The sequence below is a fragment of the Myotis lucifugus genome, unplaced genomic scaffold (assembly GCF_000147115.1).
Source record: "Myotis lucifugus unplaced genomic scaffold, Myoluc2.0 scaffold_513, whole genome shotgun sequence".
Taxonomy (NCBI): domain Eukaryota; kingdom Metazoa; phylum Chordata; class Mammalia; order Chiroptera; family Vespertilionidae; genus Myotis; species Myotis lucifugus.
In genome coordinates this window covers 486,690-505,037 of record NW_005871561.1, presented here as the reverse complement: position 1 = coordinate 505,037, position 18,348 = coordinate 486,690, and the positions used below count along the sequence as shown (strand labels likewise).

Below are 18,348 nucleotides of genomic sequence, written 5' to 3'. Positions count from 1 at the left end.
CATGGAGGAACATCTCCTTTTGGCACCACTAAACTAATCCTACACTAAGATGCCACAGGTGCCAGGGACCACACACTCAGGGCAGAAAAGCCCCTGATACAGAAAGCCCTGGTGGGCAGGGCCTAGCTCCCTGGAGTTGTTTCCTTGGATTAGTGACAGATGGCAAGAGAGCAGCAGAGCCACCACGAGGAGAGCCCAAACTACACACCTCGGGGGCCAGAAAACACAAGCACATCCTGCCACGCTGGCACAGGCCAAGTCCCGGTTTGCCCCGCCCTAAAGCTGCTTACTAGCTGAGTGGCCTGCCTGGGCAGCCCGGGCACAGTGGTGGTGGCCCCTCACTAGGGTTCTAGGACTGCTGGAGAAGCTGGGAAGAAAGTTACAACCAGCTGAGACTGGAGAGACAGGACAGGGACCTGGACTGGCTCTGCTGCTCTCTAGCTGCCTAAGTGAGGAAAGGGTACTGTTCTCCGCACATGACTGTTCTGTTGTTATCACGGGGCAGCCCTCAGAGGAGGGATAATCGGAAGTGGCCCTACCAGAGTCCAGAATCATGTACTCATTTTGGGGACAGTATAAGCTTTGGGGCTCCAAAGGGCGCCCAACCCATCCCCTGGGGCTGTTACAGTACATCTCAGAAACGCTGGAGAAGCTCTTGCCCTCCCTCCACATCCAAAAAGCCACAAAGCTGCAGGAAGCCAGGCTAGATCCAGATTCCAAGCCGAGAGCCCACCAGCAGCTTAACTTCAGACCAAACCCCTCTTCAAAGGCCAGGGAGCAGGCCAGGCCCTTTAAGGTTCAGTGTGCAAAGCCACAGATTTGGAGTAAGGAAGCCCAGTTCTAGCAGTAAGGTCTGGGCCCCCTCAGGTGGCAACAGGAACGAAGACCTGCATCACAGATCTGAGTCAGCATCCCCCAGTCACAGCAAGGCACCACAGGCACATGAAGCGAGGATTAACAAGGCAGGGACTGAGCCTTGGTATAGGGCAGCGGTTCTCAACCTGTGGGTCGCGACCCCTTTGGGGGTCGAACGACCCTTTCACAGGGGTCGCCTAAGACCATCAGAAAACACATCTATAATTACATATTGTTTTTGTGATTAATCACTATGCTTTAATTATGTTCAATTTGTAACAATGAAAATACATCCTGCATATCAGATATTTACATTACGATTCATAACAGTAGCAAAATTACAGTTATGAAGTAGCAACGAAAATAATTTTATGGTTGGGGGTCACCACAACATGAGGAACTGTATTAAAGGGTTGAGACATTAGGAAGGTTGAGAACCACTGGTATAGGGGAAGCCAGAACAAAGGGAGGATGACAGCATTAATGTAACACATTACCACGTGACCTGAGGGGATGGGGAGTTGACTCTGTTCCTTTATCACTCGGAATCCTCCAGAGAAGCTGCTAGGGAGGCTTATACCCACTGCAAAGGTGGGAAGCAATGCTGAACTGGAGACCAAGTCACTTGCCTAAGTCACACAGCTACAACCCTACGATGGCTTCTGAAGCCCAGGTGGGTTTGCATCACTGCAGCAGAACAGGGCAGTGCAGACAGACCACCACCACCAGTCTGAACTTCAGGGTCTGCTGCCAACCACTCCAACTTCTGGCTCCACCCTCACCAAGCACCCTTTTGTGCTATAAAGCCTGGCTTTCCCAAGGGAGGCAGGAAGCAATGTGGCGGGCATATCTGAGTACGCCCTTGTCTACTGAGTGACCAATGGGTAGGGTGTATGCATGTGGACACACACTCATTGGACCAGAGAAGAAAGGTGGGCTAACCCTTGGCACAGGAGACAAGAATTGTGAAGACAGAAGTGATGGCAGGAGTCTCAGGGGGATGATGTCTCAGGCCTGGCCAAAAGCTGTCTCCTCATCCCCATTCCTCAGGGGCAAAGCTGAGTGTGCCTTCCAGTCTCCCTTCAGCTCATCCACACACACAGCCTCACACTAGAGCTTTCAGGGAGGGTCTCCCTTGACCCCTGAGACCCCTTGACCTGAATGACCAAATAAGCCATTTAGCTCAGCCTCCTCCAGACAATTTCTCGCCTGCAAATCCCTCGCCCCACTGCTCACATGCTTCAGCAGCTCCCCAGCACCTCCAGATTTCTCTGCACAGCACGAAGTCTTTTCTGACGATCTTAGATTGTATCAATTGCTCCAACCCATCTCTACTCTGTGTTCCAGAATGGACTACCTCAGAATCCCGACTTCAAGCCTCTGTAAAGAGCATCTCTTCTGCCTGAACTGTCTTTGCCCCTAAGCCTCTTCTGTGCTTGTGTGAAGCCCACACATCCTTGACCACCTTCAGGTAGCATGTCTCTGGAAAGCCTTCCAGGCCACTCCCTGGTGAAGTGCTAAATGTCTGCCTTTCCCCAAAGGACAAGGGAATGAGAAGAGACCCCTTTCCTGGTACTGGCACAGAGCCCAGCTCATACCAGCCTTGGTTAACACTTGGCAAATGATACTCAAGCTGCTTCTTCCAGCTTCAGCCTACTCTGAGATGAGCACCATTTGACCGGAAAGTGTATTCCCTGAGCCACTTTATGTAGTGAATTGTAGAGCACCCCGTGCAGGAATAAAGTCTTGTATACAAGCCTCGGGATTCCTGAAGACTAATGGATTGGATGCCCTGGTCACCAACTAGAAGTCCATGAGAGTCCAGAGCTCTCTCCTGAGATCAAGTGTTGATCCAAGGCCTCCTTCCCCCATATCACCCCTCAGCTACAGAGGTCCTCTAAACTTCCTGACCTTGAGCTTATCATTTCTGCCTAACAAGCAGTGTCTAGCACAGGAGCCAGATCACCAAGCTTTTTAAATTTTGAGAATACGTTTATTAAAGCTAGAGACAGTGAAATGAGGAAGAGCTTAGGTTATAAGAAGCAACAGGAAAGCCTGGGCAGGGCTACATTGGCTCTCAAAAATGTTACAGGAAAGAAGTGAGCCATGCGGGGGTGCTCTGGTTCATGGAAAATCAGAGAAAAGGGCCTTGGAAACAGGTTCAGGAGATACACGAGAGGGAAGAAAGGCATGGGCATGCTCTCAAGCCTTTCTTAAACACCCTCCCCAAACCTACCAAGCTGGATATAATTTTTTTTTTTAACCCTCACCCAAGGATATGTTTTTATTGAAATTTTTTTAGAGCAAGAGAAAGGGGCGGGGAGAGAGAGAAACACCGATGCGTTGTCTCCTGTACATGCCCTGACCCGGGATTGAACCTGCAACTTAGATATGTGCCCTGACTAGGAATCGAACCCGTTCCCACCAACTGAGCCACCTGGCTGGTGCTGGATATAAATACCTGCTCCCCCAGGTATTTATATCCAGGGAACACACTCTGTGCTTCTAGAACAGTACTCATTCAGCTTGTGCTGCACTGGCATGCAAAATGCCCACCTATCACATACCAACCACTAAGGGACCTAAGTTGCCTTGGGTGCCTTGTGCATGGTAGATGCTTAATGTTTCCAAGTCAGGAATTCCCCGTCAAAGATCATTCCAAACTTGCTGGATCACCGGAGGCAGTTCACTTCCGACCTGACCCCTTTCCAGTGTTCACACTCTACTCCGAGAATTAATGTGCAGGCAGCGCTCTACCCGATGCCTAGGACCTAGTAGGTGAGTGCGTGGCCTGGGGCAGCGCACAAGGTCCTACAGAAGACTGCACACCAGAGAATCACGGAAAAAAATGGGACACCACTACCACCTGCCCTGATGAATTGCTATACCCTAGAAATTGATGAGCCGCTTCATTCCCTAAGCAGTAATTTAAAAATTTAACTGTACCTTCATGACGGTTAGGTCCAGCTTCCTGCCTGGGTTACCAATGACTGACAAAGATGCATGTTGGGCAGCTTGCCCTCAGTGGACTGGGAAACAGAGACATTCAGGGAAACTGGGGGATGCTGAAGAGCTGACCAGCCTGCAACCCACTCTCTGTAGAGCAGCCCCCTTCTCACGTAAAACACTCTCATCAATCAGCTCTCTACTTGCATAGCAGAAGCAAGAAAGCCCTTCTGTATGTGAGTTTGTTTCTTAAAATCATAGCATACACCCCAGTGACACACTAGGGCAGGAGCAGGGCGTACGTGGGGTGTGCCACTGTGCCATCCACCAAAGGACCACAAGACTGAGCACCAGGAGAGCCAGGTTCTAGGCCTCACTCAGCCATTTACTGGTAGTGCCCCCAGACATACTAGTATTATAAAGCTAAGCTGCAGCCCAAAGATTCCCTCCTACAGAAGCTCTCAGGTCACCCCAACATCCCAGTCCTCCCTGTGAGAAATGATGGCACCACGTGCATGATGACTCAGCATCACCCATATTCAAAGGAGCTGCATTTTGTTGAGCCAGAAAGCACTTGGCAGCCACCCCTCCATTTCCTCCCCATAAGGCCCTAAGAAAGACCATTCCAGCTGACTGACCTGAGCCAGTGACACGAGGCCCTAGGTCAGCGGTTCTCAACCTGTGGGTCGCGACCCCTTTGGGGGTCGAACGACCCTTTCACAGGGGTTGCCTAAGACCATCAGAAAACACATCTATAATTACATATTGTTTTTGTGATTAATCACTATGCTTTATGTTCAATTTGTAACAATGAAAATACATCCTGCATATCAGATATTTACATTACGATTCATAACAGTAGCAAAATTACAGTTATGAAGTAGCAACGAAAATAATTTTATGGTTGGGGGTCACCACAACATGAGGAACTGTATTAAAGGGTCGCGGCATTAGGAAGGTTGAGAACCACTGCCCTAGGCCTTTGCTCAGCAGTCTGTGTAATCTTTTCCTGAACTTAGTCGGGAGACAGACTGGCTATACCCCTCTGCCTATGAGTAGGGCCAGCTCAATGCCCAAATTCTACTCATTTAAACGTGACTTCACAAAAGACATCAAGTTAGCCAGGTGCCCCACTAAGGCCATATCCCTGATGTCTGGGAAATGCCTGGGCCAGGATGCTCCCCTTTTCCTCTTGTCACCAGCTTGTCCTTTTCCAAGACAAGCCCCTACAGCTACTCTGGAGCTGCTCCTCTTCAGCCTGAACTGTCTTCCTCTGAGCCAGGCCTCATGCTGAGCCCCAGATGGATAAGGCTCTCCCTGTCCCTACAGAAAGCAGATTTGGAAATTCACAATGCTAAGTGTACTGGCTGTGACAATTTAAGCAGGAAGGGTATAAGAGGGCCACATGTGTGTATATAATGCTCCCTGCATGTCAAAACAACCAACATCTGAGCCTTGAAGGATGGCTAGGTTAACCAACGTTCAGTGTGTGAATGTGGACCATTTGGAGGGTAGGGTGTAGGTCAGAAGCTGAACGTGTTATATGGGAAAGCATTCCCAACAGAGACCACACTGTTGTAAGAGCCCAGGACAGAAGTCCAAGGACCATACTAGGAAAAGCAGGCACTGTAACATAAGTGAGGAGTAGAAGTGAGGATGGATGGATAGGCAGAGACCAACAAGGATTTTGAATTTTATTCTATAAACAGAGATGCCTGTGCCTCAGCTGCCTGGGGAAGCTGGGGAGCACTTTCCCACTCTTCAGCCCTCTCACACCAAAAGCTGTGTGTCTGCCCTCCAGCCTAGTACCTGGCTGGCTCTTGGGACCACTCAAGTCAGAAGGTCAAAGACCCTCAGTCACCTATAATAGCCATTATCTGAGGTCAGACTACTGCCAGGGGCCCAGCTGGCTAAAGAGCTTCTTGGAGGAACTGGTAAGAGTATAGACAAATAGCTCTACAAGGAGTATCTAACTTAGTCATCCCAGGCAGCCAGGTATGGGAGACACCATTCAAGAAGGAAACAGCCCGACCTATGCGGCTCAGTAGTTGAGGATCGACCTATGAATCAGGGTTTGATTCCCAGTCAGGGCACATGCCCTGGTTGTGGGCTCTATCCCCAGTGTGGGCTGTGCAGGAGGCAGCCAATCAATGATTCTCTCTCATTATTGCTGTTTCTCTCTCTCCCTCTCCCCTCCTTTCTGAAATCAATAAAAATATTTTTTAAAAACTAAAAAAAATAAATTTACAAAAAGCAGGAAACAGCTGATGGCCACCTCCATTTGCACCTCCAGTGAAGATTTCTGAGATAACCTATTTTGAGAAGCTTGGCAGGAACACCTGAAAAGTTCTGCTCTGGTTCTGTATCACTCTAGGAGTTCCTTTGTAGTTCGTTCTGGGCAGACCACTTGTCCCTGGCTGCACTTGGAAGGTGTCAAGTATAGACTGAGAAGAAATGACTGGAGAGGCCAGAAAGGGTAGGCTCTGGACTCCATTACTTCCAGATTCTGGGTTTTGGCCTGTGCTGGGAACCACAGGAAAAGAAAGTAGAAAGGCAGATAAAAACCCTTCTTCTGATGAATTCTGGGAACATTCTTTTGGCTAGAACAGAGAGGCTGCCAGCTGCCAAGCTGACCCGTGCTGGAGCTCCCAAATATGCCTCGTACTCTACCTGCACCATAGGTCTAAATCATCTCCATTCTACATATGATAAAACACAGACTCACAGTTTTGACTTGATGAAGTGGCAGAACCACACCAAAGAGACTTCATCACATTATTCTGAAGTTCTAGGCCCAAAGGGTCAAGATACCAAAGTTATTGACTGAAGTTAAAAAAAAAAAAAAGGCAAGTCAGAAATAAGGACTTAAAGGCAAAACCTAGAACAAGCTGAGCATAAAATAACTACCCATGAATCCATACCAATAAGTAAATGATTGAATCTATAATAATAAAAGCGTAATATGCTAATTAGACTGGACAGCCGAACAACCTTCTGGACGTCCTTCCGGAAAGTCCTTCCAGATGACCTTCTGGACAAAGCCAGGGCTGCGAGGGCCGAGGCAAGCTGCCGCAGCTGCGAGGGCCAAGCCCCTTGCACGAATTTCGTGCATCGGGCCTCTAGTAAAGACATAAACAAGTAGGGGAGAAGAAACAATTCCTGTTCAGAATTCCAAGTACTTTGTGGGGCTACTCCCCCTTACAGAGGAGGAGCTAACTCCCCACTCTTTAAGCGTGTGCTACACACAGTGACCTCCCTCCTAAGGAGACAGTATGGACAGAGGGAAATAGTATAACTTTAGCAGGCAGAAATCTGATTAACACCACCTCAGCCAGGTGATCAAGCTCAATATCAAGGTCCTGTGCCCTGGACACAACACTGAAGAGAGTGGTGCTTTATACCTCTGTGGTCTTCCTCTTCAAAACCTATAACCCCAGTCTAACCATGAGGAAAACATGAGACAAATCCCAATTGAAAAACATTATATAAAATACCTGACTATCAATGCTATCATATGTAAGGCAAATCTGAGAAACAGTCACCGTCAAGTAGTCTAAGGTGAGATGACAACTAAATGTAATGTGGAATCCTAGAACAAAAGTACATTAGGAAAAAACTAAGGAAATCTAAATAAAATATGGACTTTAATTAAGAATCCTGGATCTATATTAATTTTTTTATTGTAATACAAATACCACATTGACATAATATGTTAACAAATAGGGGGGCATGGGGTGCTTGGTACATGGGACCTCTTAGTACTATTTTCACCATTTTCTGTAAATCTGAAACTGTTCTAAAGAATATTAAAAAAAATTTTTAAAAAGCCCTGGCTGGTGTTTCTAGGTGATTAGAGCATTGGCCCACGGACCAAAGGGTCATGGGTTTGGTTCCCAGTCAAGGGCACGTACCTGGGATGCAGGTTTAATCCCTGGCCCTGGTTGGGGTGCATGTGGGAGGTAACCAATCGATGTCTCTCTCTCACATCAATGTTTCTCTCTCCCTCCCCCGACTTCTTTCCACTCTCTCTAAAAATCAATGGAAAAAAATATTGTCGGGAGGATTGACAACAACAAAAAAGATGGCAACCTTTAAGGACATCCTGCGCCAGCTTGGGTCTAAGCACCAGTCCTGCTCTGCTCACTGATGTCTTATCTGATCTTGGGCAATTACCTTGCCCCTCAGGATTCCATTCTAAAGGCAAGTTTATCTTGACCCAGTGTCTGCTTGGCTCAGTCCATTCACCCCATGAGCAGAAAGAACTGCAGGTCAGGCTAGTTTTGGCAGTATTGGTCAGTACACTCCTGACTCCCTGGCCAGAGAAGAGGAACAGCCAGGCCCAAGTTATGCACCTGCTGAACACTGCAGCCTAACCTCCCACCTTCGTTTCCTTTCCTCACTCTCTGCTCCTTCCCAAAGTGAAAACACGGACATTTTAAAAGCAGGCTGCTAAGGCACAGTCTAAAAATAATCAACAGAAACACATGACAAATCAGAACCAAGGAAGTGGGGAAAAGGGGAGGTTCTGGAAAAGTGTTCCCCAAATCTTATCTTAAGACTGTTCCCATAAACACCGAGAGCATGGGCTTTTGCTCAGTCCTAACTAAAATCACTAGTTAAATAGCCACAGAACTTAATTTGCTGATGAAGAAGAGATACAACAACTTTATCCTCACAGAATTAAAAAAAAACAGACCTGCCCTGGCCAGGTAGCTTGGTGGAGCATCGTCCTGATATGCCAAGGTCAATCGCAAGGCAGGGCACATACAAGAACCAACCAATGAATGTATAAATAAATGGAAAAACAAGTGCATGTTTCTCTCTCTAAAAATCTATAATTGTAAAAGTGTAATATGCTAATTAGACTGGACGTCCTTCCAGACGACCTTCCGGACAAAGCCGGGCTGTGAGGAAGCCCGGGTCCCGGGTGCCAGAGGGAAGCTGGTGCCAGCAGCCGGGGGAAGGAAGGCCTACTCTTGCAGGAATTTTGTGCATCGGGCCTCTAGTCAATAAATAAAAACACACAAAACCCCCCAGACCTTACAAGCCTTTTCCTTCTCTCAGGTTTTACGCTGCCATGCCACTGATACAAAGGAGCCGAGTTCTAAGGCAACCCAAACCTAGATCTTCAGACAGGCAGGCAAGCAGGTGCCAGACCAGGGCACTTACTTCCTGAGGATGATGACTGCTCTTCGCTCCTTGATGTCCTGAGGCCGTATGCAGTGAGTGATTTCATCAGCAGCATATCCACTGAAAAAAAAACACAGAGCATGTGAGCATGGAGAGTAATCAGACAACCAAGGTTCCTTGGGGGGGAAAGGAGGAAAAATATGGCCCAGGTCTTACTGCCGCTGTGGGCCCCATTATTTGAGAGGTAAATAACATTTCTGTTCTGAAACCATGCAAGGAAAACCTGAGATGAGGCAAAGAAGAGCCTTAAGGCAGAAGCCAAAGCAGGAATCCCCCTGTACAAGCGAGGAGCCCTTCTTTTCAAGGGCCACCGAAAGGGTACACCTTTGTCACTTTGGAGACAGTTGGAGTGACTCAGGCCAGACCTTGGTGACAAGTATCTCCTCCTCCTCCTCCTCTCCCTGTCCCTCACCCTTTGGCTTGCAGAGGAATCCAAGTTAAACGCTGACAGCACTGACTGCAATGTTCACAAAGAGGATCTGTCTACTTGAAAAATAAAAGCTTTAAAAAAACCTCCATTTGGGGGAATCCAAAATCTTGAAGACAGCTGTGACACTCAAATTCCTGTTTTCATCAGACACATGATTTTTAAAACTGCTCACCGACCAATAAATGTAGATGACTGTCCTCTTCACAGCTAACATCGTTCCTATTGATATTCTGGAAGCAAACTCAGCTTCCCAAGCCCCATCACATGCCCTCATTGAGAGCATGGCACCCCACTCCCATTGACTAAACATTTGACACAAACCAGAGGGCCCTGGACCACCCTGGGGCAAGCCAGAACCTGGGGTAGATTCCTTACCAAGAAGACATGATCCAGGCTCCCCATGCAGGGATCTGCCAGCAGCAGAGGCCTCCTGGGCCCTATTCCCAGGGCGAGGTCCCCTCCTACGTTCTTGCACTCCACACTGGGGAAGTGCAGATCTGGGCTGCAAGACAGTCCCATGTAAACACAGGACTTCCTCAAAGAGCTAAATCCAATTCCCCAAAGGTTCTCAAGGCTCATTTCTATGGCCTAAATCTGCAGTACTGGCTACAGGCAGCCTTTCCTACTGTTAACAAGTGTTATCCATCTGCTTGACTTTACTGCAGGCACTATACCAAGGGACTTGACTTCCCATCTCCAACAAGGAACCATTCCCTTAATATAGTTCTGGAGAAAATCCAGATGTTTGCCAAATCCTGACTGTCCCCGTGTCCCAAAGGCTCTAGAATGTAAAACAAGCCACAGAGCCCAGGCCTCAGAACTAGTGAGGAGGTAGGACTACAGAGGCCTACAGAAATGACCATGGCACTGACCCTCCTGAAAAGCTCATTAGCACTGGTCTTCTAGAACTTCCTGGCAGTTGTGACACCATGTACTAAGCCCTCCTCAGAGTATCGCGCTCTGCTGGGAGCGGGAGGCTCAAAGTCCTGATCAAGGGACACTCGTCTGGCCAACCTTCAGCAGAGAGTGTCCAGCAGAGACCACGAGGGCAAGTTACTTACTACTAAGGAACCTACTTGTCATAAGAGAACCTGTTTGCAAGTCCTAGTCTGCCAACTTGAAACTTAATATGCCTGGGTCCAGCTTTACCCTGGGCATAAAGCAAAGTCCAGTGCCTCCTGCTCTTTTGTTTTCATAGAGGAGAGAAAGGAAGAAATACCTCATGCTGGTCAGCCTGCCTGGGTTGAGCCCCCTCAAGCAGCAGTGAGTAGTATGCTGCAAGCATCAAGACTCAGAGAGCCTGGCTCTGTCATCCACTAGCTTTGTGCATTAGAGTGACCCCTCAACTCCCCAGGGCTGGGTCCCCCTCACTGCCCACCCACGCCTCTCTACTACTACATGTAGCCTTATGGAAAATATCTTCCCTACAAGACAAAGCTTTGCAAAGTTCTTACTCATCTCTGCATACAGTGGACACAATGACGTGTGTGTTGAGCTCAACTTTTTTACTGCTTTGAAGCCTGTTTCTACATCTGCAAAACAGCAAGTCATTCCTCAGAGGATTAGGTGCAGGATAAATGAGAAATCTGAAAAACTCAATGATAAGGGACTGTACACTTCTCCTCTAGGGGACAGTCTTGGAGACTGAGTTGTTAAGGCACATTTCCAAAATGGCCACGATTCCCCTTCTACTCTGTGCCCTGCCTGGCGCAGGATAAAACCAGAGATGAAGGGACTGGCCAAGATATTGGCCTTGTGACCGCCTCCCTCTGGCTGGTGCCACCTGCTCTGGGCAGCATCCAATGATCTTTGCATGGCTGAGAAGCTTAGGTTTTTGGGGGGTAGCAGGTCAGCCACCTGGGCAAACCTCCAAGAAGACACATTGCCTAATTTGTAGGAAAGCTTCCTACAAAGAAGGTCAACCTTCTCTGAGCCCCAATTCTGTATACACCAAGGTATAGATGGAGTAGCTGAGCAGAGAAGGCAGCTCATCTCCAGAGACACTTTACCTAAACTTCAAGCATTCCATACTGTGAAAGAGATTCAATCTTCGATAACAACCCTATGGTATTAACAGCCCTATCTGGCAGAGGAAAAACTAAGGCCCAGAGAGGTTAAGTAACTTGCTCAAGGTCAACAGCTAAGGTGGTGACTCTGGAACTATAATTAAACTCCTGGTTTCAGTGTGCTACACTGGCTTTTGCTTTTTATTTTGGATAGGAGAGTAGGTAATGAGGGCTAGGAAGAAAGCCCACTATGTTTCCTGGTGACAAGATCCAATCTCTCCTTGGGGCTTCAATAGCCTCAGCAATACCTCAGCAACAGTTGCACACAACTGCCCAGCTGAAAATGCCCATCCAACCCTGCAATTTTTATGGCCTATTTATTTTCTGCTTGCTCTGAGCTCCAAGATTAAGACCATGGCTTGCCTACTAGCTTCCTTTCCTTCGCTGCCCTCTGCCTTCTTGTCAGGCCTGGCAGAACCAAGGTCAGCCAACTCCCCTGGCCCAGAGTGCCTCCTAAGAATGCACAGCCCTGACTTGATCCTGAGGTTCCTTCCCCTCCCATGGAATTGAAAGATTCCACACAAGAGATGTGGCCCAGACCTATATGCCCTACTTTCCCAACTATTTTAAGCCAGAAACCTAAATTTTGCTTTCAACCCGATGAACAAGATCAGCCCTTAGCCCAGAACTGACAGGGGTGCCCACTCCACCCCATTATCAACTATTTACTAGAAGTCACAGGCTGAGCTCCCCTCTTCCTATCCCATGGCTGGGTGAGATAGTCATTTCCAGACAGATGGCTAAGGCCTGGGTCTCCGGGCACATGGCCACCACAACCACTGACCATGCAGCAATGATTAAAAGTAGCAGCAAGTAAGCAATTAGGCTGAGGTAGTCATTCTAATTAATCCAACTGAAATATGTTTTAATCTGCCCATTCAAGGAATAGGAGAGGAATGTGGTATGAAGAGGAGGTGAAATATATTTAGTTCCCTAGAGAACAGCATTAAGAGAGGGTCCACCCAAGCCCAACATGGGAAAGGGAAAAAACAACTGCTAACTGGGTTTGGAAAGAAGTCTGAAGCTATTCCAGAAGGGTCTGTGAGGCCTTGCTCTATGCCCACAGTTGGACACTGCTGAGTCAATGTGTGCCACACACTAATATCCATGCTGACAACTATCTCTATATATAAAAGCCTAAGTAACTGTCCGACCGGTAGCTATGAACGTGCACTGACCACCAGGGGGCAGATGCTCCAACTGGTAGCTATGGCATGCACTGACCACCAGGGGGCAGGTGCTCAATGCAGGAGCTGCAGAGCTGCGGTGACTTGGCAGCTGCAGTTTTTGGGTGACACAACACCCAGAACCAGAGAGGAGGGAGCCCAATTCCAGGGTGCGTCACCCGAGAACCACGCTCTCGCAATCCAGGACCCCTTGGGGGATGTCAGAGAGTGGGTTTCGGCCCGATCCCCGCAAGCCAGTCTGAGGGATCCCACCCCAGGCCTCTAGTTAAATATAAAAGTGTATTCCCGCCATGTTGCCTTGAACAGGTACAGACACCGCTGCCACCAGCACTGAAGTCTGAGTCAAATGAGAATTACTACAAACCTTCCCCATCTACAGAGAACCACTCTTCATCCGCCGTTCCCTTCCAATGGCAGCCTTACAACTTCTCACCGCTGGGATGGGATACATACTAGGAAGTGAAAGAAAGCATCACCTTTTTACCAGCTAGAACAGTGGTTCTCAACCTTCTGGCCCTTTAAATACAGTTCCTCATGTTGTGACCCAACCATAAAATTATTTTCGTTGCTACTTCATAACTGTAATGTTGCTACTGTTATGAATCGTCATGTAAATATCTGATATGCAGGATGGTCTTAGGCGACCCCAGTGAAAGGGTCGTTTGACTGCCAAAGGGGTCGCGACCCACAGGTTGAGAACCACTGAGCTAGAACCGAGCAAGATTTGAAAAGAACCACAAGCTGGCAGGTGTTCACCCACCTGCATACCAAGTAAGCTGAGAGTGCTAAGTGGGCAGGTGCTATAAGATTTAAATAAGTGGGAGTGTTCAGAACCCTGGAACAATGGCTCTCCACTGAGGATGATTTTGCCCCACAAGGGACATTTGGCAATATCTGGAGACATTTTTGTACTGTCATAGGTGATAGTGGCATCTAGTGGATAGAGGCCAGGGATGCTGCTAAACATTCTACAATATACAGGATAGCCCCAGCACAACAAAGAATTAGCCCACCCAAAATGTCAACAGTACTGCTATTTTACCAAGGCATGCCGCACCAGAATCTACTTCAGGTCCAGGTCCGATGTGAGAGCTAATAATAAACTTCATCTGCCTCAAGTTAGCACCTACCTATGCCCCTTACCTATTCCCTGCTACTGCTGCCAAAAGAGTTTGCTTAGCTAACTCCTCGTCACCCTTCAAGTTCCAGCTTACTTCCTCCCCCAAACTTCCAACACTCCAGAGTGGGTTAAAATGTCCCTTCTCCCCCCGTTTAATGCACTCCTGCAGTTGCCTTCCTGGGCTGTAACTGTCTGCAGTCTCCACTGGTCTGTGAATTCCATGAAGGGAAGAGGCATGTTTTAGGCTCTATCAAATCCCTATCCGCTTCTCCAGAGAGCAGGGACTCATTAAATGAGTGTGCACAAAAGCAAGCACCCATTTAAGCGCCAGGCCCTATATCACGCACAAAATCACTACACTTAATTCTACTAGGCTTTACAAATAGGACAGCAAGCTCAGAGACTGCCCACAAGATCCCAAATGAGAGCTGGATTCAAAGCCTGGGGCAGCACTTTTCAGGACATGCTGAGCCTCCTACACTAACTCCACAGCCAGGGAAGGGACTTGAAACCTTTAGGACTTTACTATTTTGAAGAAAAGATGAAGATAATTTTCCTGATGATGCAATCCCATTGCCAATCACTAACAGACTGGCATTTAAAAAACATTTTTATCTTTCAATTACAGTTTACTTTCAGTATTATTTTGTATTGGTTTCAGGTGTACAGCATAGCGGTCAGACAAACATATACTTTACAAAGTGTTCCCAGACCTGCATTTTCAGAACCTGAAACTTCTGTTCTTCAATAAAGGGGTATGCATGTGTATAGGGGTGGGGGGATTCTCAAAGTCACAAACTGCCCCTTGTGATCTCAATACACAACCGACTACTGTTAGACCTTCTGATGACAACCCCCTGTGACTATGTGGAAAACTGATATCCCATTAAGAGACCAAATGGCCCTTGTATGAAGTCCTCTCAGAATCTAGTACCCTTCAATGAAGTCAGACACCAAGCTGTCTTCCACAGCAAGCCACTTGGAGGGTGTGCCCTGAAATCCCACCCTAAAGGGCTCTGCTAAGACACCCATCTGGGAGCACCATGTATAGGGCTGAGAAGCCAGAAGCCCAATTGACAAAGGGGCAACTGATACATAAGGAAGCCAAAGTACTGCTTCTACTGCCACTGACTTCCCCAAATTTCCCACCAGGAGGCCTTCAGGATCACAAGGCTCTGCTGCCATCCCAGGTATGGAATCAGCCTCAGCTGTTCAACTCAAATTAGATGACCTGCTCATGATATTCAGAGGGCTCCACCGACCCTGCTTCTCCCCATGACTGTGGGCTACAGCACTGATTACACTTCAGAGGTTAAACTGCTCACAACAAAACTGGAGTGTCCTGATGCTGTACTAGAATTTGGTGGTCAACCAAGCCTCTCTGAACAGCTGGAGTCTAGACCTCCTAGGAGGTTTTGGGGATTACTGAAATACATTGCTAGATTTACTTGTTTCAAGGCTGAAGGAGGCAGCTTCCAGATAATGTTCTGCTTCATATAAACAGCAAAGGTGTTCCAGCGGCAATCTCCTCTGGGGGCCAGGACACTAATTCTCAGCAGAATCTGGGGCCCAAAATAGGCCAAGAACCTAAGTCCTGCTGCTGACATAACTATAAGACCACATTCCAGGTAGAGACCCGCTTTGTTTCATTTATTCCTGGTAACAGGTAAACACATTCTTACGAAGGACCGATGGTCTACTGCACCCAACAGGGACTGAATTGTAAATGTGGGCTGCACTCTATTCCTGGCCCAACCACAACTCTGTTCAATTAATTCCAGGGAAGTCACTGCCCTTCTTGGGAATGGAGAATGTGTATCAATTAAATATGCTCCGGGGACCTTCCCTGTATTTTCTGTTAAGAAATTCATAAATAGTTTACTTTCTCTGTTAAGGAAACCATGAATGGCACAGTTGGGAAGATTTCGAAATGGTAAGTTCAACTCATTTTTTAAAAAACACATAAACTTGAAAACGGAGGCCCAGAATAAAAACTTGCTAAAATCACAAAGGAAAAGAGATTGCTAGTTATCTTAGCCTTCTGGAAAGATGCCTATAGATTAATTCTCAGTCAGTCCGTGATCACGTCACACCTACCCTCCGGACACAGAATTCTAGATGGTTCCCAGACCCGTCCCTACTTTCTTACTACAAGTATGAAAGACAGGAGTGGGTCAGAACTAAAGTGCGGGCGCCTAGTGGCCGCTGCCTCCTGGGTCAGGGTAGGCAGTTACAGCAGCAGGGCCGCCCCTCCTCCCAGGTGGGTTACCTGAGCACAGTCACGCTCCCCCTGCGCACCGGCAAGGAAAGCACAGGTTCCGACACTCGGATAGGCTTGAACTGGAACTTGCAGCCGAAGCAGAGCGCGGAGTCGCTAAAGAAGGACACAGACACGATCGGGCGCTCGAAGATGTGGATGGGGTCCACGTGGGACACGATGCAGCCCCCGGGCTGGTAGTCGTTGATGACGGCGCTGTTGACGAAGCCCTCGGGGATGACGCGGTGCTCTACCAGCTTCTGGATCACCAGCTGGTGGACCCACTCGGGGATCTCGTCCACGTCGCCCGGCGGGTAGAGGCGCTCCTGGCCCGGCCCGCGCTTCTGCAGCTGGGCGCCATACGTGTAGCCCTCGCCGAAGAAGTACTTGTTGCGCAGTGGAGCCCGGTCCACCGTGTGCTCGTTGTACAGGCCCTTCTCGGCGCGGGACACCACCTCGTCGATGCGGGCCTCGATCTTGGCGCACTCGTCCTGGCTGAAGAGGCGCATCTGGCGGATGCCGCTCTTCACCTTGCGCGCCTCCTCCTCCTTCTGCAGCTGCTGCTCCTCGTAGTCGCTGCGTTCGGGGTCCGAGTCTTCCTGGTACTTGCGTTTGGCCCCGGGCAGCGGGTAAGGCTCGGCGGCGGCGGCGGCGGCAGCGGCGGCGGCCACGGCGGCGGCCGCAGCCGCCGCTGCCTCCCGGCTGCCCGCCTTATAGTTGTCCCGGGACGTCATGGACTTAAGCTTTTCACGCAGGTCCGTGTAACCGCTGGCGGCCGCCATGGCCCCGCGACGCTGCTCTAGGGTCCTTCGGGGCGGCCGGGGCGGCCGGGCATGGCTCTCGGGGGACGCGGCCCGGGGCCCCCGGAGGGCAGGGGGTCCTCAGCGCCAGGTCCCCATACGAGGACCCGGCTGGGGGAGTTGAGGGCCAGGCGCTGGGTCGAACCTCAGGGGCGGCGAGTCATGCAGCGGTGGCGGCTATGGAGCTTCCTCCTCCTCCACCTTCTCCACGTCCCGGGGGGCAGGGGCGCCAGCAGCGCCTCATGCCGCGGAGGGCCGCTGCGAAGAATCGGCTCGACTCCCGGCTAGACCCTCAGACGCCCGGCCCAGCCCGCACTTTAAAGCGCTCCTCACGACGTCACGCGCCGCTCGCCCGACGTCCGCCAGCGCCGCTCCTCAACAAGCTCTTCAACGCGCACGCGCAGTGCTGCCGGCCACCGCGGCTCCGCGCGCAGCGGACTTGCGCGAGCGAGCAGGCCGGGTCAGCAGAGGTGCAGGCGCAAGCGCAGACGGGGAACCGCTGGTCGGCCGCCACCCCTCCCCCACGCTAGGAGTCCGAGGGAGCACTTTCAAAGAACACCGAAGGGCTCCCTCCACAGGGGTGCGCTCACACTGCCAACGCTATCGCTATGCTGCGTCACGGCATCGTTCGACTGTCCGAAAAACGCCTCAGCCCCCAGCGCGCAATCTCCGGGAAATCGCCAACAACCTAGGAGTAGGTTGTCGGGTTACCGTCCCTTTTGGTTCTTTCACTTCTTTCACGGGCCCCCGGCCACGCGCCGGGCGGACCCAGAGGGGAGCTTCCGGAAGTTGGTTGGTAATCCTGCCTGTCAATCAGACGGTCGCCTTGGCAACTGTATCCGTCAATTAGCGGCAGGGAGGGCTATGAGGACCCCTGAAAGATGAATGGGTGTCTTAGTAGGTGCCTGAATGGGGATCCGACCGGAAAAAAAGCCCTCAGACGCTAAAGGAAACTTCTGAACTGCCCGGCCAAGAGCACCAATTTCCAGCTCTAAACCGAACCACGATGTTCGCAGAATCTGGACGCACTGACGGGGCGCCTCACTGCCCCTCTCTCCCTCGCAGCCACCGCTGCCGCCAGTAGCGGACGTTCCGCGAGTCACGTACGTGAGGCTTCGGTGCGTGCGCAGCCGCGGAACGCTCCGGGATTGGCTTAGCTTCTTGCTTGGAGCTGGAGCTGGGTCTGAGGGCCGCTCTTCCGGGAACGGCAGAAGGAAACTCAAGAGGACGAGTAGGCTCGCGGGTAAGGCAGGACTATATTACCGGAGACGACTGAGAAGTCTGAAGCTCTGTGGTCCGGCCGGGAGCCCCGAGTGAGCAGAGGGTGGCGACTGGGCGTGCGCGGGGGCGGCCCACGGCAGTGGCTTCTGCTCGGCCTCCCAGGATGAAGTTCGTCCGCTCTGCTTGGCGCTCAGGCCTCCGGGGAAGACCCTTCCCGTGAACACAGCCCCAGCCGCCCTGACCTGCCGAGTCTGCAGACATACCAGTCACGCCTCC

At 50.0% G+C, this 18,348-nt stretch overlaps 1 protein-coding gene and 1 long non-coding RNA gene across 3 annotated transcripts in view; one reads left to right on the top strand and one right to left on the bottom strand.

The window, feature by feature from the left end:
* The window catches only part of LOC106694566, a 22,443-nt gene extending 13,483 nt beyond the window's left edge, over positions 1–8,960 (top strand). The window contains exon 3 of one of the 2 annotated variants that reach the window (XR_001345612.2): positions 8,866–8,960. This is a non-coding gene — a long non-coding RNA (uncharacterized LOC106694566). Of the gene's footprint in view, positions 1–2,202; positions 3,143–8,865 lie in introns of those variants that run through there. The other variant, XR_002826514.1, reaches the window with a different exon arrangement.
* The window catches only part of ALKBH5 (alkB homolog 5, RNA demethylase), a 22,923-nt gene extending 4,575 nt beyond the window's left edge, over positions 1–18,348 (bottom strand). Inside the window, exons 1-2 of the mRNA XM_006103846.3 lie at positions 16,064–18,348; positions 8,971–9,051 (exon numbers count right to left, since the gene is read on the bottom strand). Coding sequence (XP_006103908.1) covers positions 8,971–9,051; positions 16,064–16,833 — 851 coding nt within the window. The 5' untranslated portion in view covers positions 16,834–18,348. The remainder of the gene's footprint in view (positions 1–8,970; positions 9,052–16,063) is intronic.